This window comes from Coturnix japonica, chromosome 3 (assembly GCF_054131305.1).
Source record: "Coturnix japonica strain WE chromosome 3, WE-NBRP24, whole genome shotgun sequence".
NCBI classification, from domain to species: Eukaryota; Metazoa; Chordata; class Aves; order Galliformes; family Phasianidae; genus Coturnix; species Coturnix japonica.
Genome location: NC_140665.1, coordinates 72,821,855 through 72,840,866, shown reverse-complemented (window position 1 = coordinate 72,840,866; position 19,012 = coordinate 72,821,855). Strand labels below are relative to the sequence as shown.

At 44.7% G+C, this 19,012-nt stretch overlaps 1 protein-coding gene across 14 annotated transcripts in view; it reads right to left on the bottom strand.

The window, feature by feature from the left end:
- SYNCRIP (synaptotagmin binding cytoplasmic RNA interacting protein) overlaps positions 1 to 18,071 on the bottom strand; it is a 26,154-nt gene extending 8,083 nt beyond the window's left edge. For 9 of the 14 annotated variants that reach the window (XR_014944168.1, XR_014944169.1, XR_001554320.3 and 6 more), the window contains exons 1-10: positions 17,880 to 18,071; positions 16,533 to 16,692; positions 15,538 to 15,656; positions 15,244 to 15,351; positions 13,109 to 13,222; positions 12,847 to 13,023; positions 7,668 to 7,803; positions 6,590 to 6,795; positions 2,051 to 2,200; positions 699 to 820 (exon numbers count right to left, since the gene is read on the bottom strand). Coding sequence is in view for 7 of the 14 variants with exons in the window: in XM_085541932.1 (XP_085398058.1) it covers positions 699 to 820; positions 2,051 to 2,200; positions 6,590 to 6,795; positions 7,668 to 7,803; positions 12,847 to 13,023; positions 13,109 to 13,222; positions 15,244 to 15,351; positions 15,538 to 15,656; positions 16,533 to 16,680 (1,280 nt within the window). In the remaining 7 variants the exon portion in view is untranslated. Of the gene's footprint in view, positions 1 to 698; positions 821 to 2,050; positions 2,201 to 6,589; positions 6,796 to 7,667; positions 7,804 to 12,846; positions 13,024 to 13,108; positions 13,223 to 15,243; positions 15,352 to 15,537; positions 15,657 to 16,532; positions 16,693 to 17,365; positions 17,486 to 17,879 lie in introns of those variants that run through there. The other 5 variants (XR_014944171.1, XR_014944170.1, XM_085541934.1 and 2 more) reach the window with 3 other exon arrangements.
- Between the last annotated feature and the right edge of the window lie 941 nt (positions 18,072 to 19,012).

Genomic DNA, 19,012 nt, shown 5'->3' with positions numbered 1-19,012 from the left:
GTTACAAGACCTATAAGCAGGGCAAACTTAAGCAGTTCCATGCGTACGTTAGGTCACTATCTGGAGATCTGCAGTAATCTGGTAACCCCACCATCCTGTCTTCTCATTTGCTGCGCAGCAGCAGTGGCAGAAGTTATTTTTGGAAATACAGGGGGGGAGGGAAGGTGGTTAGGAAAGTTACAAGATACCCAAGAAGATAAATACATGAGAACATTAAGCAGAACACAGTGACATGAAATGTATTTTTTGCCATGTTAAGCATTCAAGAGAGTGAGATCTTGATGAGTTTATAAGTTTCATAAACAGATGTGTCTTCTGGAAGTTGCAAAAACTTATACCAGGATCCTCCTTTCAGGGGTGGCCATATCAATTCTCCTAAGACTGCTAGAAGGAGCACATGTCACTAAATACATCCATCTGACAGACCAGTGCAGAAATACATGAAGCTTAAGAACAAGAAGTGAAGAACCCACACGTTTCCTCTGGTGCTCATACACCCTTTGAGCAGAACAGTAACTGAATTCTCAACTAACACCACGAGATCTTACATAAAACACAAACACATCCAACATTTTAAGAGAAGCTGAAGAACCTATGTGCACTATGATACACTTACTAACTACCTAGAAGTTCTAGTTCTTAAGATCATACATGTCTTTCAGAAGTAATACAACACATGTGCATGCATTTACACTTACATCTGATTTTTAGCCGCTTGTCTCTGAGCTTTCCGTTCTTTCCTTTTTTGATCTGGTGGCTTAGCAAAAACAATTTCAATGTTTTCTCCCTCTAAATCTTTGCCATTCATTTCTTCCATTGCCTGAAGGAATTAACCAGACTTTAAATATACTTCTAAGCATATCTGGAGTTATTAATTTTATTCTATCCTTTAGAATATGCATTTTAAATGTTGTTATCCACAGCTAAAACAACAATTTAAACCTAAAGAAGAGAATTAGACAGCACAATATTATGGGTTTCAGACAGTTATGCATTTCCTCTTAACTTGACTCTGAAACCCAAGACTGCATGTATTAGTTTAAAAATCTTCCACTCAAAACTCTGAATAGACCTCAAATCCTTTCAAGTTGTTTCAATTAATGAAGTGGCAGAACTGCTTTCTGAAAAGACACTAAGGAAAACTTTGCAGTAAGGCAATATATTTCTACTGTCAGCATAAATACAAACACTACTAAGACTAAAAAATCAGTGTGGTTTTGTGCTTTTACACGTTAATTTGTTTCTTTTTTAAAGCCAAAAAGTAACAGTCTCATTCTCAATTAAGGAAGTTTCAGTAATTGCTAAAAGTTCACTTCAAGCAGAGGAATCCTGAAGATTCTACAGCTTTTAAGGATTCTACATAGCCAAGCCTCAACAGGATGTGTATCCTGTGAGAAGACTCTTTCAATCATCTTCCTAAGCATCTGCTTCAAGACATTTGGATGAACAAGAAAAGCTAAATCCCCCTGTATCCTGTATCCTCCCACAGGACATTAAAATAATAATAATAAAAAAAAATAGACTACAGGCAGGAGAGGAAATGCACTTTCCCTTCCTAACAACAGATGACCAGAGAAAAGACCAGGCTAACAAAATCCGGGGGTGACAATTCCTCAGTTGTCCTGAACCTCCTGTCAAAAAGAAAAGGTGCTTATTCTACACCATAAAAAATGAAGTTGCTCAGCTCCTAGAAAATAGGTTTTTACCTAAATGAATCTTGCTTGTCTTAGAGAAATGACTTTAGCGTCTACTGAAAATTCATTGAGAAGTCATTCAACTTCTGGCACTTTCTATTTCAAATTACAGGTATGATTATCTTAGATACTCATCAGAGAATTACTCAGGATACATGCACCTAAGATGCAGTCTTTCAAGCTAACAAACGCTTTGGTGTTTTTTTTATAGGAGATTCCCAGAGATGAATGTTTACAGCAAAAACCCTTAGCACTCCTCCACAGTTAGAAGAAATACATCATCTAAACTATATATTTAGTAACTGTTTTCACACCTGCACGAGCATGCACACACAAGTACAACTCTCTCCACGTACCTTTACAGCACCGTCCCGTTCATCAAAGTGAATGAAAGCGTAGTCTTTTAGCTTCTTCACTCGCTCTAGCTTTCCAAACTGACTGAAGGCCTTTTCTAGTATCTCCTCTGTTACAGTGTTGGCAAGATTGCGGACAAATAGAACTTTTACCTGGAAAACAAATTAGTTAAGATTTAGAAGTGTGATCCAAAAGACAAAATAAAGCTTTGCAAGTTGTTACTATTGGGAGCACTGAAAATATCCTTTAAATGTAGTGTTTAATGTATGTAGATATGGAAATTTATACGCTCCTATAAGCACAAGTTGGCTGCAAACATCCCTCGCTGCTAAAAATATGAGATCCATTTTCAAACATGATTACATAGCACTAGCATCCTGAAAGTCAACAGCGTTTTTGTTAATCTTTAAAAGAATCCCAGCAGCTCTAATTTTCAACTCAGGAACACCTTCAAACTTGAAAGAAGGCAAGCGAGATTGGTTACACACAAAATAATTAACTTATCAAAACATCCCATTGTTCAGACAGGTTTCTGCAGAACAGTCATCACTGTAATATCTAGGTCAGAGGTGACAGGCCTGCAGCTCTCAAGCTGCTTAACTTGTGGCTCCCAAGCTACAGCTACACCAAATACTAGAGCAGCAGGACTGTGCTTGCCTGAGAAACACTCAGTGAGCTGAATCCACATCCAGAAGAGGGAAGAAACACAGAACGGGACATTGAGGCTGACACTGCCAGGCCACTCTTGGACTTCCACAGGTCAAGCTGAGCCCTTCGTTTAAGAAAACAGCCACCTCCAACCAACTGAAAACCTGTTTCCTCCCCACATTAGCACTGCACTAAATGAACTGTGCATTATCACTACCTTTGCACGACATCACCCATGAGTTCTCTCTTGCATTCTGGGAGTCCCTTTCAGATGCTGCCATTGTGTCCCGAAGTTACAGTGCTACTTTCCTACAGTGCAGCTGCAACCTCTGTCCACACCCTCCCCCACTACCGATGGTGATAAAAGCAAGCAAACGTGCTCTATGACAGTATTTGACTTCCCATTTCCAATCCTAAAGGTCAACACAAGTAACATAGGCTACAAAGGAACCAAAGAAAGCATGCTTCAACTTTCTGAAGTGAAACTATAACCCCTGCTCCTACAAAGTATAGGAATTTAGAACACCCAAACATCTAATTGTATGTATAATACATAATTACTATGTGTATGACCATGTAATTAGGTTACTAATAAACAGAACAGACTTCTATAAATCCTCGTCTCACTAGATGGCAGAGTTAGGATGGGATGAAAGGACACTGCAGACCATAAATCTGATCTAGATAATCAACTTCAGCCTTTGGCAATAGCTACCCTGGAAGATTCTCGGGGGATGAAAGAAGTTGCAGCCAGCTCCACAAGGAAAGCTTCTTCCTGTCCCATGTTAACATTTGTCAACGAGCCTTCCTAGCACAAGCAAGATATCTTAACCATGCCTTAATTAAAAAAGTGAACTACAAATGTTTTGCCACGTAACTGCCTGCTTTTAGAACTGGTATCTTTCACACCAATGTTGCTTATTCTTGTGCTTTAAGAAGGGATAAAATCAGAGACGGTTCTCACAAGACTCCTAAGTAGCCTTCAACAGTAAGACCACAGCAGCTGACATTCTCTGTGTCAGATATGATTACAAACCATATAGATTATAATCTTTATTTCTTAGTACAAACTGCTCTAATGTGACACTTTCAAAAACACAAATAGTTTAAATTTTCTTTTGTGCAGTTGGATACATTGATCTCTAACACCTTTGTTGTTCTTACAGGTGAAATGCGTATCTGAACCAATCAACACAGAATCACAGAACTGTAGGGGTTGGAATGGACCTCTAGAGATCATTGAGTCCAGCCCCCCTGCCAAAGCAGGCTCCCTACACCACGTCACACAGGTAGGCGTCCAGACGGGTCTTGAATATCTCCAGAGAAGGAGACTCCACCACCTCCCTGGGCAGCCTGTTCCAGTGCTCCGTCACCCTCACTGTAAAGAAGTTCTTCCACACATTCGTGTGGAACTTCCTATGCTGTACTTTCATCCCATTACCCCTAGTCCTGTCCCCACGCACTACTGAAAAGAGACCAGCCTCACCACTATGGCCCCCACACCTCAGGTATTTATAAACCTGGATCAAGTCCCCTCTCAGCCTTCTTTTCTCAAGGCTAAACAGACCCAGTTCCCTAAGTCTCTCCTCACAGGGGAGATGCTCCAGGCCCTTTACCATCTTAGTGGCCCTCCGCTGGACTCTTTCCAAGACATCCCTGTCTTTTTTGTACTGGGGAGCCCAGAACTGGACACAATATTCCAGATGAGGCCTCACCAGGGCAGAGTAGAGGGGGGAGGACACAGGTGTCAATGCTAAGAGAAAAACTGAAGCATGGGCTGAGTGATGATGAAATCACTTTTATTTCATTTAAGCTGAAGAGGTTTCAAGAAAAAACGCAGTTGGTTAAGGCTCAGAGGTTGTAACCAAGAATTCACCAATACACATCTAACAACAAATATACCCTGCTATTCGGCATGCAAATGCACAGCAGCATTGTGTAATAAATGCAGGACCCACTTGTGAACTGCTCAAGATTGAACTACCCCCAGAAAGTCTGAATCTGGTCCTTTTCCTCCTCCTACCTACAGCACAAGCACTTCAAACTCTGTTACTACATTCTCCAGGGGTTAGTATCCCTATTTCCTGCCCTATCATCTACCACACAGCCATGAGAACCAGACTTTATTTAGCTACTTAAGCTGCCAATCCAGCACATGCTCTGTACCCACAACCACGCTACAGAAATAATTTAAAACATGAGCAGCATCAAAATGCTGCTTAGGAGAAAACTATCAGCACAACTACTTAAAAGTTATAAAAAAGCTTTTTTGCTAGGTATTTCAAACATCACTTTCATACCCTGGCTAATTCAAGGTAAATCTGCCTTCAACACCATTTGCTCTTATGGACTTTATTTTCTAGTAGTTTGGATGAGAAAACTGCAGATCAAATAATTGCCCTGATAAAAGCAACCTTCTACTCTTACAGCACTCCTCCCAGAGCCTTCTACCAAAGGAAGCATACAAGAGTCAAGCACTCTCCCTTTGCTCATGAAGGGCAGTGGCTGGGAACACCGATAACCAACCTGTAGTTACAGAATCACAGAATTGTAGGGGTTGTGAGGGACCTCTAGAGATCATCGAGTCCAACCCCCCTGCCAAAGCAGGCTCCCTACACAAACCCTACACGGTTCCCACTTAAATATAAAGTAACACAAGGTATTGAAAGGGTGACACCTTAAAAAAATTATACGGGACAAAACACTACCAAGTTTTAATTTCTTCAGTCTTCCATTCCTTACACTTGCAAGTTTACCACAGAAAGACACTGATAGGGACTGATGTCCCTTCCACCTCCCACTTAACTATGTGACCAAGTCATCAGAGGTTCTTTAGTTTAACAGTATGTTGGATTAGGATGGCTCTCTTTTGAGCCAAGAAATTCAGACAGAGATGCAGGAAGTGCCACTCTCAACAGATTCTTTCCTGTTGCTGATCAACTACAATACATAGCAAGAAAAACAAAGCCTGAAAACAGGGTACTCCAAAATGCTTCTGCAATGCCCTTACTACAAAAGCAGATTATTTTTTTCCCCTAAAAGTGAGCCCCTGCTCCAGCCCTTTTTTCTTATGGACCAGCAAAGAGGAGATTCTCAGCCAAGTCATCTTACTAGGCCCAACAAAGCAAGACTCCAGCAAGTGATTTGTCTCAGGTGAAAATAAAAGCACGGGCAAAAAGCAAGTGAAGAGATGAGGATAAGAGCTAGCTATGAGTTTCTATCAAACAACCCAGCTACACAACAGAACTGAAAACAACAGACTTGGACATTATCTGATGGGAAGAAAAAAAATCAGGCAATCAATTCCTATGGCAAAATATCATATGTATAATGGAAGTGTTGCAGTGTACTTCACAATGTTTAGAGTTCAGACTTAAGCTTAACTGAAATACTCAAAATCCAGTCATAACATTTTAAGGAATTAACACTCTGCCAAAGTAATGAAGAAAGGAAAAAAAAAAATACATAGTTCAAAGTACAAAATAATTGGTCATCTTCTCAAAAGCTATTGCTACATCTCTGAAAAGTCCAATCTGCACATCTTAAATGTTTCACTTCTTAAGTTATAAACATGCATTTCCAGGGTTACAAATCATTCAGGCTTGTTCTCTGACCATAGCCAAATTTCTGTGCAATCAAATCCTAAACTACAAAAGCTATTTGTGTTTTTGGAGTCACTACATCCACTTCCAGAGGAGAAATTAAGTACACCAGCAGATGGACCAATTCTTCCTTGGGAGAATGAGATAACATCAGACAGTAGTTATTTAAAAATTCACATCTATATTCAAGAAGACTGACAGATGTTATTTAAACCTGGGCTAATATCAGGAAATACTTACTCTGGAACAAGGTATTTTAATTCTACTACGTTTCTCTTACAGCTTTATTACCTTTGCCATGACTTCAGGATCTGGGTCTTCTATAGGGTCGGCCCATTCAACTGTAACAACATTTCCCCAGACTTTCACTTTGCCGCTCATTAACCTACGTCTGGCTTGAGCAGCAGTTTTGTGATCTTCATATTCAAGAAAACAGAAACCCCGGTTCTTTTTCTTGTCATCAGGCTGATGATACAATATAACATCTGTAAGGCCCTCTGAAATTAAGCAAAGAATTTATTTGTTATAGCTTTAGTCTATGACTTGATGTTCACAAGTAGAGATTATGTTTCTGGGAAGTACACATCTAACTAGTGGTTCCAAAAAGCATGATCATGCTGGACTTTTGAGCCTATGAACATATTAAAGTTTCCACACTTTCAAGAGCAACATCTCCAAAAGGATGTTAGTCTATCCCAGCTTAGCAACCCTTTTATTAAGTGAGGAAAGCTTAGAAACTATGGAAGAATACCTTTCTTCTCACTGACCAGAGGAGAGAGGGCAGCCATAAAGTTGCATTTTGTAACTCCTCTCAAACCCCTATGTCACAACACTTATCAGCATGTGCTTTTTCCATGGATGTCCAAAGAACAGAAGGTTAAACTTGCATGATTTCAATACTTCTAAATTGTTTCAGTGTTGCTCCAGGAAACCTTAAGTACAGCATTCAGTAACAGAAACCATACAACATTACCTTTTCAAGTCTATATGCTATTAACAAAAATAGATCCTTATCAGAACGCTAGCAATTCTGAAGCACAAAACTAGTTATGTTCTCCAATCTGCTTCAGTTCTGTCTTGAAAAGTTTCTGAAATACCTGTTAGCACTGAAAGAATTAAACCACACGTTTGTTTGAATGGCCTTTCTAAACATTACACGTGTCTCAGTAAAACTGGACCTACACACCAAGTCTAATTACAGATTTCAGCCCTTGGCACAGTACATTAAACAACAACCCATAAATCCCCAAAGTCAAGGGAAATGCTGAGTCCTATCAGTCATCATCATTCAACAAGATAAAGATGGCAGAAAGTTCATTACTGATCACATCCGACACTTCCCAGCTCAATACAACAGTTACTGCGTTACCTGTTACTTTGCTGAATTCTTCAACAATTTGCTCCTTGGTTTTACTCTTAGGGATGGAACCAACAAAAAGTCTATTATTGGCAACAGAGATGCATACACCGATGTGTTTCCCAGAGCGAATTTCGTGATTGTTGTACTGAAAAAAAAACCACAGATAACCATTAGTTGGATAACTTTCATCTCCAACAGCAGCACTATCAAATACTTCACTTCTAAAAGTGTAACACCTAGTAACGTGGTATGTTCTTTGACATTTAGAACATTCTTATGAGATATACTCAATTACTTTGCACTATAACTGTGTTCCCTAGACTGCCTTCATGCAACAGCCAACAACTACCTTTGGTTTTTGTTCAAGCCTGTTTCTTAATACAAGTTTCTTTAGATTTTTTGTGGAACTATGAAAAGTTACGATTATGTCCAGCTCACAATGGGCAAGGGTAAGTAATCCTTTCACAGCAGCACAGAAAGAAACTCAAGTTCCTCTACAGATTGCATCTGTGAATTCTTAAACTGAATTGTGTATAACAGAAGACAGGTGTTGCAATTAAAGTCAGATTCCCTTCCAAAAGTCTGTAGTTCACAAAAGACAGACGGCCACGATCAGGTCTTCTCCGCAAAGCATGCAAGAGCAATAGCTGAATTCTTTCCAAAGCATGTAGATTACACACAGACAATAAGCAGCAGAACCTTCCACTGCTTTGAAATCCTAAGATTTCTGTTCAAATGCCTCTCCCAAAACACGCAGCCTGAACATATCAGCCGTTCAAGAGGAAAAATATACACCACTGCAGGCAACTGCTGACAAAGAAAGTGCCTTTCACTAGGATGCAGACAGACATGTATCATCCAAATAAGCAGCAAGGAGGTCAAATGGTGGCACATCAACGCTTTTCCAATTGCAAGCCCAGCAACAGGCAGTTCTTCAGCTGGGAAAATGTGTTTTGTGGTCAGTGTTTTATTGACAAGCAGTAGAGTAGCATTTCAAAATTCAACCCAGCTATTTAATCTAGCAAGTGGTTCTGTGCCTGGTGGCACACTTTCCCACATATGCAAAGTCTTCCACACCCCCTTCCTGTTCAATGCACTAAAAATGAGGGTGAAGATGTACAATTATTTAGACATACATGTAGGAAAAAAAACCAAAAAACCCTGTGTAACTGAGAACTGTCAAAGCTATACAACTGTAGAAGTGAGCTGAAAGAACTCTAGATGCAGGAAGGATTTTCAACGGCATATTTCCAACTAGTTGGACTAGCAAGTCCCTTATGCATCTGGATACAAGACACAAAAAAGATGCTTCTTCAATGGAATATACAAGTCAGTTTTACCCAGTACATTATCTTGATGTCCCTTTTAAAATCTAAGACTAAAGTCTGACTCCACATATAATCCAAATGACTCTCCCACACCTTGTAATAAGAACACCTCTTAATTATCCTAACACACTGCATTTGCACACTGACATTAGTTTTTCACGCCACAATATATTAACTACTATTTTCTATCACATCTTTCTCCTACTTCTGACAAGGCAGCCTGCAATTAGGTGCTCCTAAATATACAGCTGGTGCTTTTTAGGTAAATAGTTAGCAAACTTAGATAAGGCACGGGGCAGGAAATGGGGAAATGGTTTTAAGTTAAATGAGGGAAGATTTAGGTTGGATGTTAGGGGGAAGTTCTTTACTAGGAGAGTGGTTAGGCCCTGGAACAGGCTGCCCAGGGTGGTTGTGGATGCCCCGTCCTTGGAGGTGTTCAAGACCAGGTTGGACGGGGCCCTGGGCAACCTGATCTAGTAAATGTGTATGTTTGGTGGCCCTGCCAGGCAGGGGGGTTGGAACTACATGATCCTTGAGGTCCCTTCCAACCCGGGTCATTCTGTGATTCTGTGGTGGCACACACAGGCCCAATTCTGGATTAAGTGCCACAACAGTCAGGCCACAAGATTAGCAAGGGCAGCATAACGCTTTTCTCTCCTGTCACCACTGAATCCACGCCCAAAGCCAACAGAGACATTAGTATCCTGTAGACACTACAGAGCATTCTTACTTTGCTGAGTTCTTCAAGAACCTATTCACAGACGGGTGAAGTAAGGTTACAATCTGGTTCGCCATTTCATTCACTTTCACCCAAGGTTTATTTCTAGTGGTGAACAAGCTGCACTGCTGGGCCTCGCTGGCAAACTGCTTCAGGGGAATGCTTGCATAATTCACCTGTACCTGTACTTTGATCAAACTTCTATTTGCTGTGGTCAAAAAATACTTCAAATTATAGCAGCATAAGGTATATAATCTCCCACAAGCTTAACCCCCTGGTTCTTATTTCCGTGCCTTATTTTGACAGAGCACTGGAACAGGCTGCCCAGGGAGGTGGTGGAGTCTCCTTCTCTGGAGATATTCAAGACCCGCCTGGACGCCTACCTGTGTGACGTGGTGTAGGGAGCCTGCTTTGGCAGGGGGGTTGAACTGGACGATCTCTAGAGGTCCCTTCCAACCCCTACAATTCTGTGATTCTGTGCATGCCCACAGTAATAGTAATCCTTCCAAAATAACTTCCAAAACTAAAAACTAACAACTTCATATGAAACAGCAGGAAGAACTGAGTGTGTGTGTGTATAAAACACAATGCTCAGAGTACAGAATCAGAAGGCAAACCAGACACTCCGATAGAGAAGAGATGCCTGAAAGAAGTCACACCCAACTTCTGACAGGTGGTGCTTGAGTGAACAACACTTGAGATGCCACTTAAGCAGCTGGCAACAGGGCAGAGATGGTGGACTACACACTGGATGAAGTATCAGACATACAATTAACTACTGTTCATATCTTTAGGTCTCCTTGGTATCAAGCCACAGCACCATTCCACTGCTTGTCTGAAGCATATCAAAGTTATTTCAAACAATCCACTATTTTCAGCAGAGTTCCACAGGCATATTTTGCTGATTCTCACAGAATCACAGAACGACCCAGGTTGGAAGGGACCTCAAGGATCATGTAGTTCCAACCCCCCTGCCTGGCAGGGTCACCAAACATACATATTTACTAGATCAGGTTGCCCAGGGCCCCGTCCAACCTGGCCTTGAACACCTCCAAGGACGGGGCATCCACAACCTCCCTGGGCAGCCTGTTCCAGGGCCTCACCACTCTCCTAGTGAAGAACTTCCCCCTAACATCCAACCTAAATCTTCCCTCTTTCAACTTAAATCCATTTCCCCCTGTCCTGCTATTGTCAGCCCTTTCAAAGAGTTTACTCCCCTCCTGGGTGTAGGTTCCCTTCAGGTATTGAAAGGCTGCAATGAGGTCACCCCACAGCCTTCTCTTCTCTAGGCTGAACAAACCCAACTCCCTCAGCCTGTCGACTTGCATTCTCATGCAAGTCACTCCTTGACAACTTGAGCAACTTCTAATACAACAAGCCAGCCAGCCTGCTATGGTCAAGACCACTCAAAAGCTAAACCTCATCTTGTAGAATTTGTCAGAGAGAATTAGCATGAAGACTGAAAATCTGCGCTATCATTCCTAACACTTTTCAACTATTACCCTCAATAGGTATCTAACTGAATGACAAGTAACTGCTTTATCAAAGATCAAGTGTACCGAGGCATTAATTACCTTCCTCCCCTGTATCACTGAGTACAAGACTGAGGTCAGGCATCTGACATGTTACTTCTAGGGAAACAAATGACTTCTCAGACCCTCAAAGAAATATGCTGCATTTAAGCAAAATGCAGCTGAGGAAAAAAACTCTTCGATTAGTAAGGACCTCTGGTAACGTATTTGATTTGTTCCACTCTTTTGGTAAGTCATGTGCACAACTCTGAAGAGTTTACACACATTATAAATAGCTGAGCTGACAATGAAAGTACAAAGAGGTACATGCAAACAGCTGAGTTTTCCCAAGTGTATTTGGATTGTGCACAGGCATACTGAACATTCTTGTTTAAAAAGTTAAACAGCAGATACCTCTTTTTTTTTTTTTTTTTAATACTTCCATGTTTTTGTTTTTAAGACACTTCGATACTTTTTGGGAGACAGTCCTATCTTCAGCCTTATTTGTCTCTATCAATTGGTTTTTATTATTAACGTGCCAACAAGGTAACTTCATTGTCTAAGGTGCACCCTATTAAAGAAGAGAGATTTTAACCCTACTGGGTTTATACAGCATCAGTGTAACTCAGAACGAGCAGGGTTCACACTCTTAGGATCACCTCAGCCACGTCAACGCAGAAGCAACTAGCTCAAAAAGATTCACATCTCACTTAACTAGAAAGACAAAGGGGGAGGGGGTCTTTAAGAATCACAGAATTATCAAGGTTGGAAAAGACCTAGAAGATCATCTAGTCCAACCATCACCAATACTTCCCAGCTAAATCATATTCATCAACACAACATCCAGACGTTTCTTGAACACTCCCATGGTCGGTGACTCCACCACCTCCCTGGGCAGTGCATTCCAATGCCTGACTACCCTTTCCGAGAAGTAATACTTCCTAATGTCCAGCCTGAATCTCCCCTGACGCAGCTTAAAACCATTCCCTCTAGTTCTATCACCGATTACACGAGAGAAGAGGCCAACCCCCAAGAAAAACAAGCTTGCTCATAAGGAGTTGTCTATTATAATACCTCACATCTCTGTCTAAACAGTGTAAACTTTTTAACCCGTGGCTTTTCTGTCATTTTCCAGTCTGTTTAAACAGCCTTAAAAGTGATTCTCTCTCCCCTCAAGTATCTCATGAAATTGTGTGAGTTTAGACACATTTTTCTCCCGTGGTGCCCTCTGCTGGTACATCAGCAAAGCAGAAATCATACAAAGCCCGACCAACTCCTTTGCACTGCAGCAACTCAATCAGCGCTTTCCTCAGAACTCATCCAAACCGTGACAGCTCAGAAGTCACCACAGCTAACACAGCTCTGGTATATAGTAAAGGCACACCGAACTGGACCAAATTTCCTTGCTTTTTTTCTATTCGTTATCCTGTGCCTAACACCTGTCCAGCAAAGATTTACATTCACGATAACACAGAAATACTTTTAAATGCCAAGTGGACATTTGTGAAATGATATAACAATGACACAGCTTAATTTTAAGCATTCAGACATAAGCATAAGGACAACTGCTTAAAAGCCACAATGTTCTTACCAAAAAGGAAAAGAAACAAAAGGCAGAAGAAGAAACTTACCAGCTTAACAGCCTCCTGAGCTGCTTCTTTAGTACAAAATGTGACAAAAGCATATCCTCTATTTAGACCAGTTAATGGATCCATCATCAAGCGGAGATCCCATATAGGTCCGGCTTTCTCAAATAACGGAACAAGTTCATCTTCAAACAAATCTCTTGGAATCTTACCTACAAATATCTACAACAGACACAGAGTGTTGCTTATAAGGAAAAAATACACCCAAGCAATACAAATGCACCTACATAAGTTATCTCCTCCTTACCTCTGTTCCAACAGAAGGCTGCTGTCCTGAATATACAGACTCTGGAGGAGGCCCGCCATACTTTCTCTGTCCTGTAGTCACATCAAGAGTGTAGCCGGTTCTTTCCAAGAGTGCCTGCAAGTAGAAAACCCAACATTTTGGTCTCTTTTCAGTAGCGCGTGGGGACAGGACTAGGGGTAATGGGATGAAAGTACAGCATAGGAAGTTCCGCATGAATGTGCACAAGAACTTCTTTACAGTGAGGGTGACGGAGCACTGGAACAGGCTGCCCAGGGAGGTGGTGGAGTCTCCTTCTCTGGAGATGTTCAAGACCTGCCTGGATGCCTACCTGTGTGATGTGTAGGGAGCCTACTTTGGCAGGGGGGTTGGACTCGATGATCTCTAGAGGTCCCTTCCAACCCCTACAATTCTGTGATTCTGTGATTTTAAAATCACATGGAAATTTGGCTGACTGAGATGTACTTCATTCACAGACAACAGACATGCTTAAAATTCATGTTTAACAGTACTGCTTTGAAATTCTCACAGGCGAACAAGCCTGGTGCTTCAACAAGTAAGTAACTTGCAGAACAATTACTCAAATTGCCATGAAAAGAAACAGTAGAAAATGAGGAGGTTCACATGAAGTTTTCCCCAATTCCTTCATTTTCATACACATACATGCAAAAAAAAAAAAAAAAAAAAAAAAAAAAAAGGAGGCCAAGCATTAGAACACTGAGCTTCCCTTTAATTAGGAAGATCTTAGCAGCCCGAGCCACTTCTTGTTTTGGCATGCCCAATCCTGCAAACGTTTATGCAGAGAAGTTCCCTTCACTTAATGAGATTACTCATAAGTGTGAAGCTAAAGAACACATGTTCAACAGCTTACAACTCCTGGAACACTAACAGTGCTCTTTCTGCTTCAGGTATCCCACCACTCAAGTGGTAATAAAACTTCCTTCCTCCTGCAATGCTGTCCCTCCTCCTCCCTTCAATTCCTTGTGGGAAAATACAGCAGTGCAGCACAACTGAGCTTTGCTACCATCACTGCACACACTTACAAATTCGTTACCAACTATAAACTGAAGTTCAGAACGCTGATATCCACAGCAGCTCCTCAGAAAAGTGGCTTTTCTTAATAACTTTGTACAAAGACGAACCAACTCTGCAGGCAAAGGAACTGCTCGCTTAACAACTCAATCAAAAGCTGATTTCACAACTGGAAAATTGCAGAGCAATTTTAAATGGTGGAGCCATCAGCAATAACAGCTACGATACTTTATTTAATACATATTATTGATGCTTTATGTGGCAATGACAAGAACCGTATACCAGCTGTTTAATTATTATTATAATAAATTATTATTATAAAATAATAAATTATTATAAAAAAATCAAAATCAGGAGAAAAAGGGACATGCCAGTTTTACAATCCACATACTTATTTTTAATCTGCATCACATGGATTTTCCATTTTATTCATATAAAGTTAAAGACAAAAGACTGCCTCAACTTTCCAAGATTTCAACTAAACATACTTCTTTGTCCTTTCCATTTGGTAAAGTTGCTTATCACAGTATCTAATGTAAACTGTAGTACACCTAACTCCTGTTACAAGTGTTTCTTGGTATCAGAAGACTCATGCGAAGAAGTAAAGTATTCTTTAAGACAATTTTGACTCATACTATCTCCCTGTTGGGGAGTTTCTCTCTGAACTGAGAGAAGCAAACCAAGCCAGTAGCTAAAGTCATGTACTTGGAACTCAAATAGCTATGCTGACAAGTTTCCTACAACTTCTAACTGTGAAGCTGTCTGACTGTCCCAACAAGCCAATACACAGAATGTAAACCAAACTGCCAAATGCTTTCCATGTTTCAATACACATTCAGTTCTAGTAACAGACAGATTAAGTTCTCTTAAAGACACAACCTAAGATGAAAGCATAAATGAAAGCTTGTAAATAACACAGAATCACAGAATTGTAGGGGTTGGAAGTGACCTCTAGAGATCATCGAGTCCAACCCCCCATATCATAAAATAATCTCTAAGATCCCTTCCTAGGCAAGCACGGTTCCTTAAAACTTAAGATCTGTATCACAATCACTTTGAAAAAACAACAACACAGTCTTTGTAGCTTTAATCTTTTAGTCACATACCTTAATTTTTGCCTCATCTGGTCCTTTGCTAGAATCTGCCACCTTGGTCCCCTGTTTTTCCCTCTGCCTGTACGTCTTCATGACTCCACATAAAAAGGCACTTTTGTTCTGCAAGAGATGCATTAATCTTCAGTTCTGCAAACATTACAAACCAGAACCTAATTTTTCCTTGAACTTCCACAGAGCACATTTCACATATGACACATGATTCAGTGAAGAGGTTTAATCAAACCTTTTGTCAGTCTACCAGCAGTTTATCCCTCACCAATTATATTCCGAATTGCTTCATGTTACCTGAACATGTGAGAGATCACTGTCTTTAAACTGCTGAAGCACCGCCAATGCACCTTCTTCATTAAATTCCTTCAAAGCTTCAATAGCTCTTTCATCTAGATCACTATGTGCAACTAGCCCTAGAGAAAAGAAAAAAAAAAATTACTAATTACATTTGGGTAGCAATCTCTGTTTCATCATATTTAACACACCTAATATACTTCAGTGTCCCCTAAACCAATTGCTGGCTAAAAGTAAGTTGCTATAACTAAGAAATCACTCAGTTCCCTAAGTTAAAATTTAAGTGCACTTTGCTTACTTTCATCCAGAAGTATTAAAATCATAAGAATTAGACTAAGAGTTAATGCATTCATGTATTTGAATTCTCATGTCACGCGGGGCAGGTTTAGTTTTGGTATCCTTAAGTTGAACTCTAAAGGATCTATCAAAAACTGACTTGGCTTGATGAGCAACGTACTGTGATGACTGGGAGGAGACTGCAAACTGCAGCACTCAAAGCAACTACAGCACCAAAATCAAGCTTTACTATGCTACTGCCATGCCTGACAGGCAGAATACAATGACAATCTATGAGCTCCAGTACCATGCCACAAAGCATCATTTACATCAGATGATGTCTACCAAGGCTTCAGTGACTTGACATTATCTACAACTACACTAAAAGCTCACAAAGCCCATATCACCTGCTCCTTCTAAGTGTCAGCTGTTGCCTATCCCAGGTAATACTATGCTTATACTCATACTTCTCTTTCCCACCACCCACCCCAAGCAGCTTGGCCCAGACTGCTCTCTGGGAAACATCATGATAAACTAAAACACTGAATGATAAAAACAAACAAGAAAACAAGCACAAAAAAACACCATGTATTTTGTTGAGACTGTAGTTCTTGTACTTCTAAAAACCACATGAAGTTGCTCAGATAGCCCAAAGACAGCAGCAGAAGCCAGTGAAATATTCTAGGACCTAGGAAGGTTTGGCAAGTTTCACTGCTTACCTGCCACGTAAATTTCGTCTAGTTTTTCAGCAACTTTCTGTGGTAAACCAGCATCAAGCAACGTCTGGAAGTGCTCAGAATGGGTAACCGCAGCAGAAGTGTCCATTGGCTCTTCAGTACCGTTCCCATTCACATGTTCAGTAGCCATGTTTCCAGATATCTGTTCAAACGCGAGAAGCAGAATCGTTAAGCTGCAAACACCTTCCAGCAGAACAATTCAAGTGACAGCACGTGCAGCAGCCCACCCAATTCTCGTAAAGAGACAGCGGAGCACTTCCCGGATACTTCCAGCTTCCAGAGCCGCACGGAATTCCTCAAAAGGAGCCTTGACACAAAGGGAAGCCCTAACGCCGCTGCCTGGCGGGGGCGGGGTGGCTCTCACTGCAGGTTTTACACAACGCAGCCAGACACTGACTCACCTCGCCCGCTGTCTCCGTAACGCGCTCCCCGAGAAGCTCCCAACAAGTTCGGGACGGAGCCCGGAGCCAGCGGCGGGGGCGTTAAGCAGCGAACCGCCGCGTTCCTTCACCACCACCACCGCCCGCCCGCCCGCCCCCCCCGGCCCCGCCGCCCGCCGACCCCTCGCGGTCGCGCTCCCCTCCCGCCCGCGCCGCCGTCCGGACCGGGCCGGGCCGGCGTAGAAACAAAGCGCCCGTTCCGGCCCGCACCCTCCCACGGCGGCAGCGGCGGCCGCCATGAGCCCGCTGGAAACACGTGCTCTGCGCGCTCAGATGTCCTACAACTTCCTCCAGTGACCGACTTCCCCCTCCCCGCCGCGCTCCCGGGAGCAGGAGGAGCGGCTCCCCCCCGCCCGCGCCCCGGCCCTTCCCCACCTCTCGCCCGATTCCCCCCGGATCGCGGTTGCGACACCGCGGGCCCGATTTCACCACCGGCCCGGCCGCTCCACGCGCCTCCCGGCCGCGCCGCCGCCGCCGAGCCGCGCTTCCCCCGAAACAATGCGGGGCCGCGCCGCCAAGCCCGCGGCACCCCCGGCCCGGGCAGCCGCCACCGCGCTCCGCCCCGGGAGGCGAACGAGCCCGGCGGCTCCGGCGGCGCGGCCCGTGTCGGGTAATGAATGGCGCGGCGGGGCCGGCGGGACAATGAAGCGGAGCCACGCGTCCCGCACGGGGCCGTCCCCCCCCGCCCGCCGGGCCTACCCGCCGCCCCGGCCCGACCCGCCGCGCCCTCCGTCCGCCGCCCGAAACGGCCGCTCCGCTCCTCCGCCCGCAGCGCGGCGCCGCCCGGCAGCGCCGAGTGCCCCCCGCCCCTCGGCCCCTCCGCCGCCTCAGCCGGGCCCGGCCCCGCTCCCGGCCCCGCTCCGAGTGCAGCCCCCGGCCCGGCGCTGACCTGCGGCTGCGGGGGCGAAACGCCGTGCGAAGGGGCTCGGGGCGCGGCTGGCGGCTCGGCGTGCTGAGGAGCTGCCCCCCTTCTCCGCTCCCTCGGCGTGTCCGGACAGTGTGCTGGAGCTGGCGTAAAATGGCGGCCGCTCGAGCGCTCACGCCGCTGCTGGCACCAACCCCAGCCCCTTCCACTCGGCTCGGGGGGGCGGGGGGGGGAGCCGGGGGGGGGAAGCGAGGAGGAGGCGCCGCGCGCGCTGGCGCAGCCCCAAACCCGGGGTCTCCCAGGCAGCTCCGCAAGGGTTATCGCCTCGCCCCGCCCGACGGGCTGCGCGCGCTCCCGCCCCGCCGTCCCCTCCCTCCCCCATCGCGGCGCCGCCCCCTCCCGGCACGGCGGGAGCGCGCGGGGCTCGCGCACGCGTGGACTTGCGCGCTGCCGACAGGGGAGGAGGAGGAGGAGGCGGCTGAGGCGGCGGGACGCGCCGGGTTGTAGGACGGCGGGGCGCGGCAGGCGGCGCCTCCCGCAGCTCCGACACACCTGTGCGGGAACCGCTCGCATAGAACAGACAATAAAAGCGGTGACAAAGCGCCGCGCCACGGAGCTCCGCGGCGGGAGGGACACCAGGGGGTGAGCGGCCGTTCCCACGGTGCGCAGGTGGCACGAAGGGGAGGGCCGCGGCCGGAGGCACTTTGCAACGCCGGAGACCCCGGTTCGAATCCCCCTGTGGCGCAAGTGGTCGAAGTGCCGCTCTGCTACACAGGGCTCGAATCCCGGGGGTTGGACTCGATGATCTCTAAGGTCCCTTCCAACCCGCACCAGACTGTGAGACTGTGATAGAGACAAAGCCACGCAGACAAAGGGAGGGGAGAGCGGCGCTTTGTGTGGCTGCCGGCCAGCCCGCAGCACGGCGCCCAGCCTCCAACAGGGAGGCGCCGCTCCCCGCCCCACCTCATGGGGGCAGCGGCTCCCCACACGCGGCCGTCCCCTCATCACCGCGCTCCCCCTCTCTCCCAGCCCCGCCCGCTCCCCCAGCGGTTCCTCAGAGCGGGGATCTCCCCGAGGGCACCGCCGTTATTCGGAAAGGCGAGGCCGGGAAATGGGCTGTCAGCGGGGCCCCTCGGAGCGTGCGCTCGTTTGGCGTT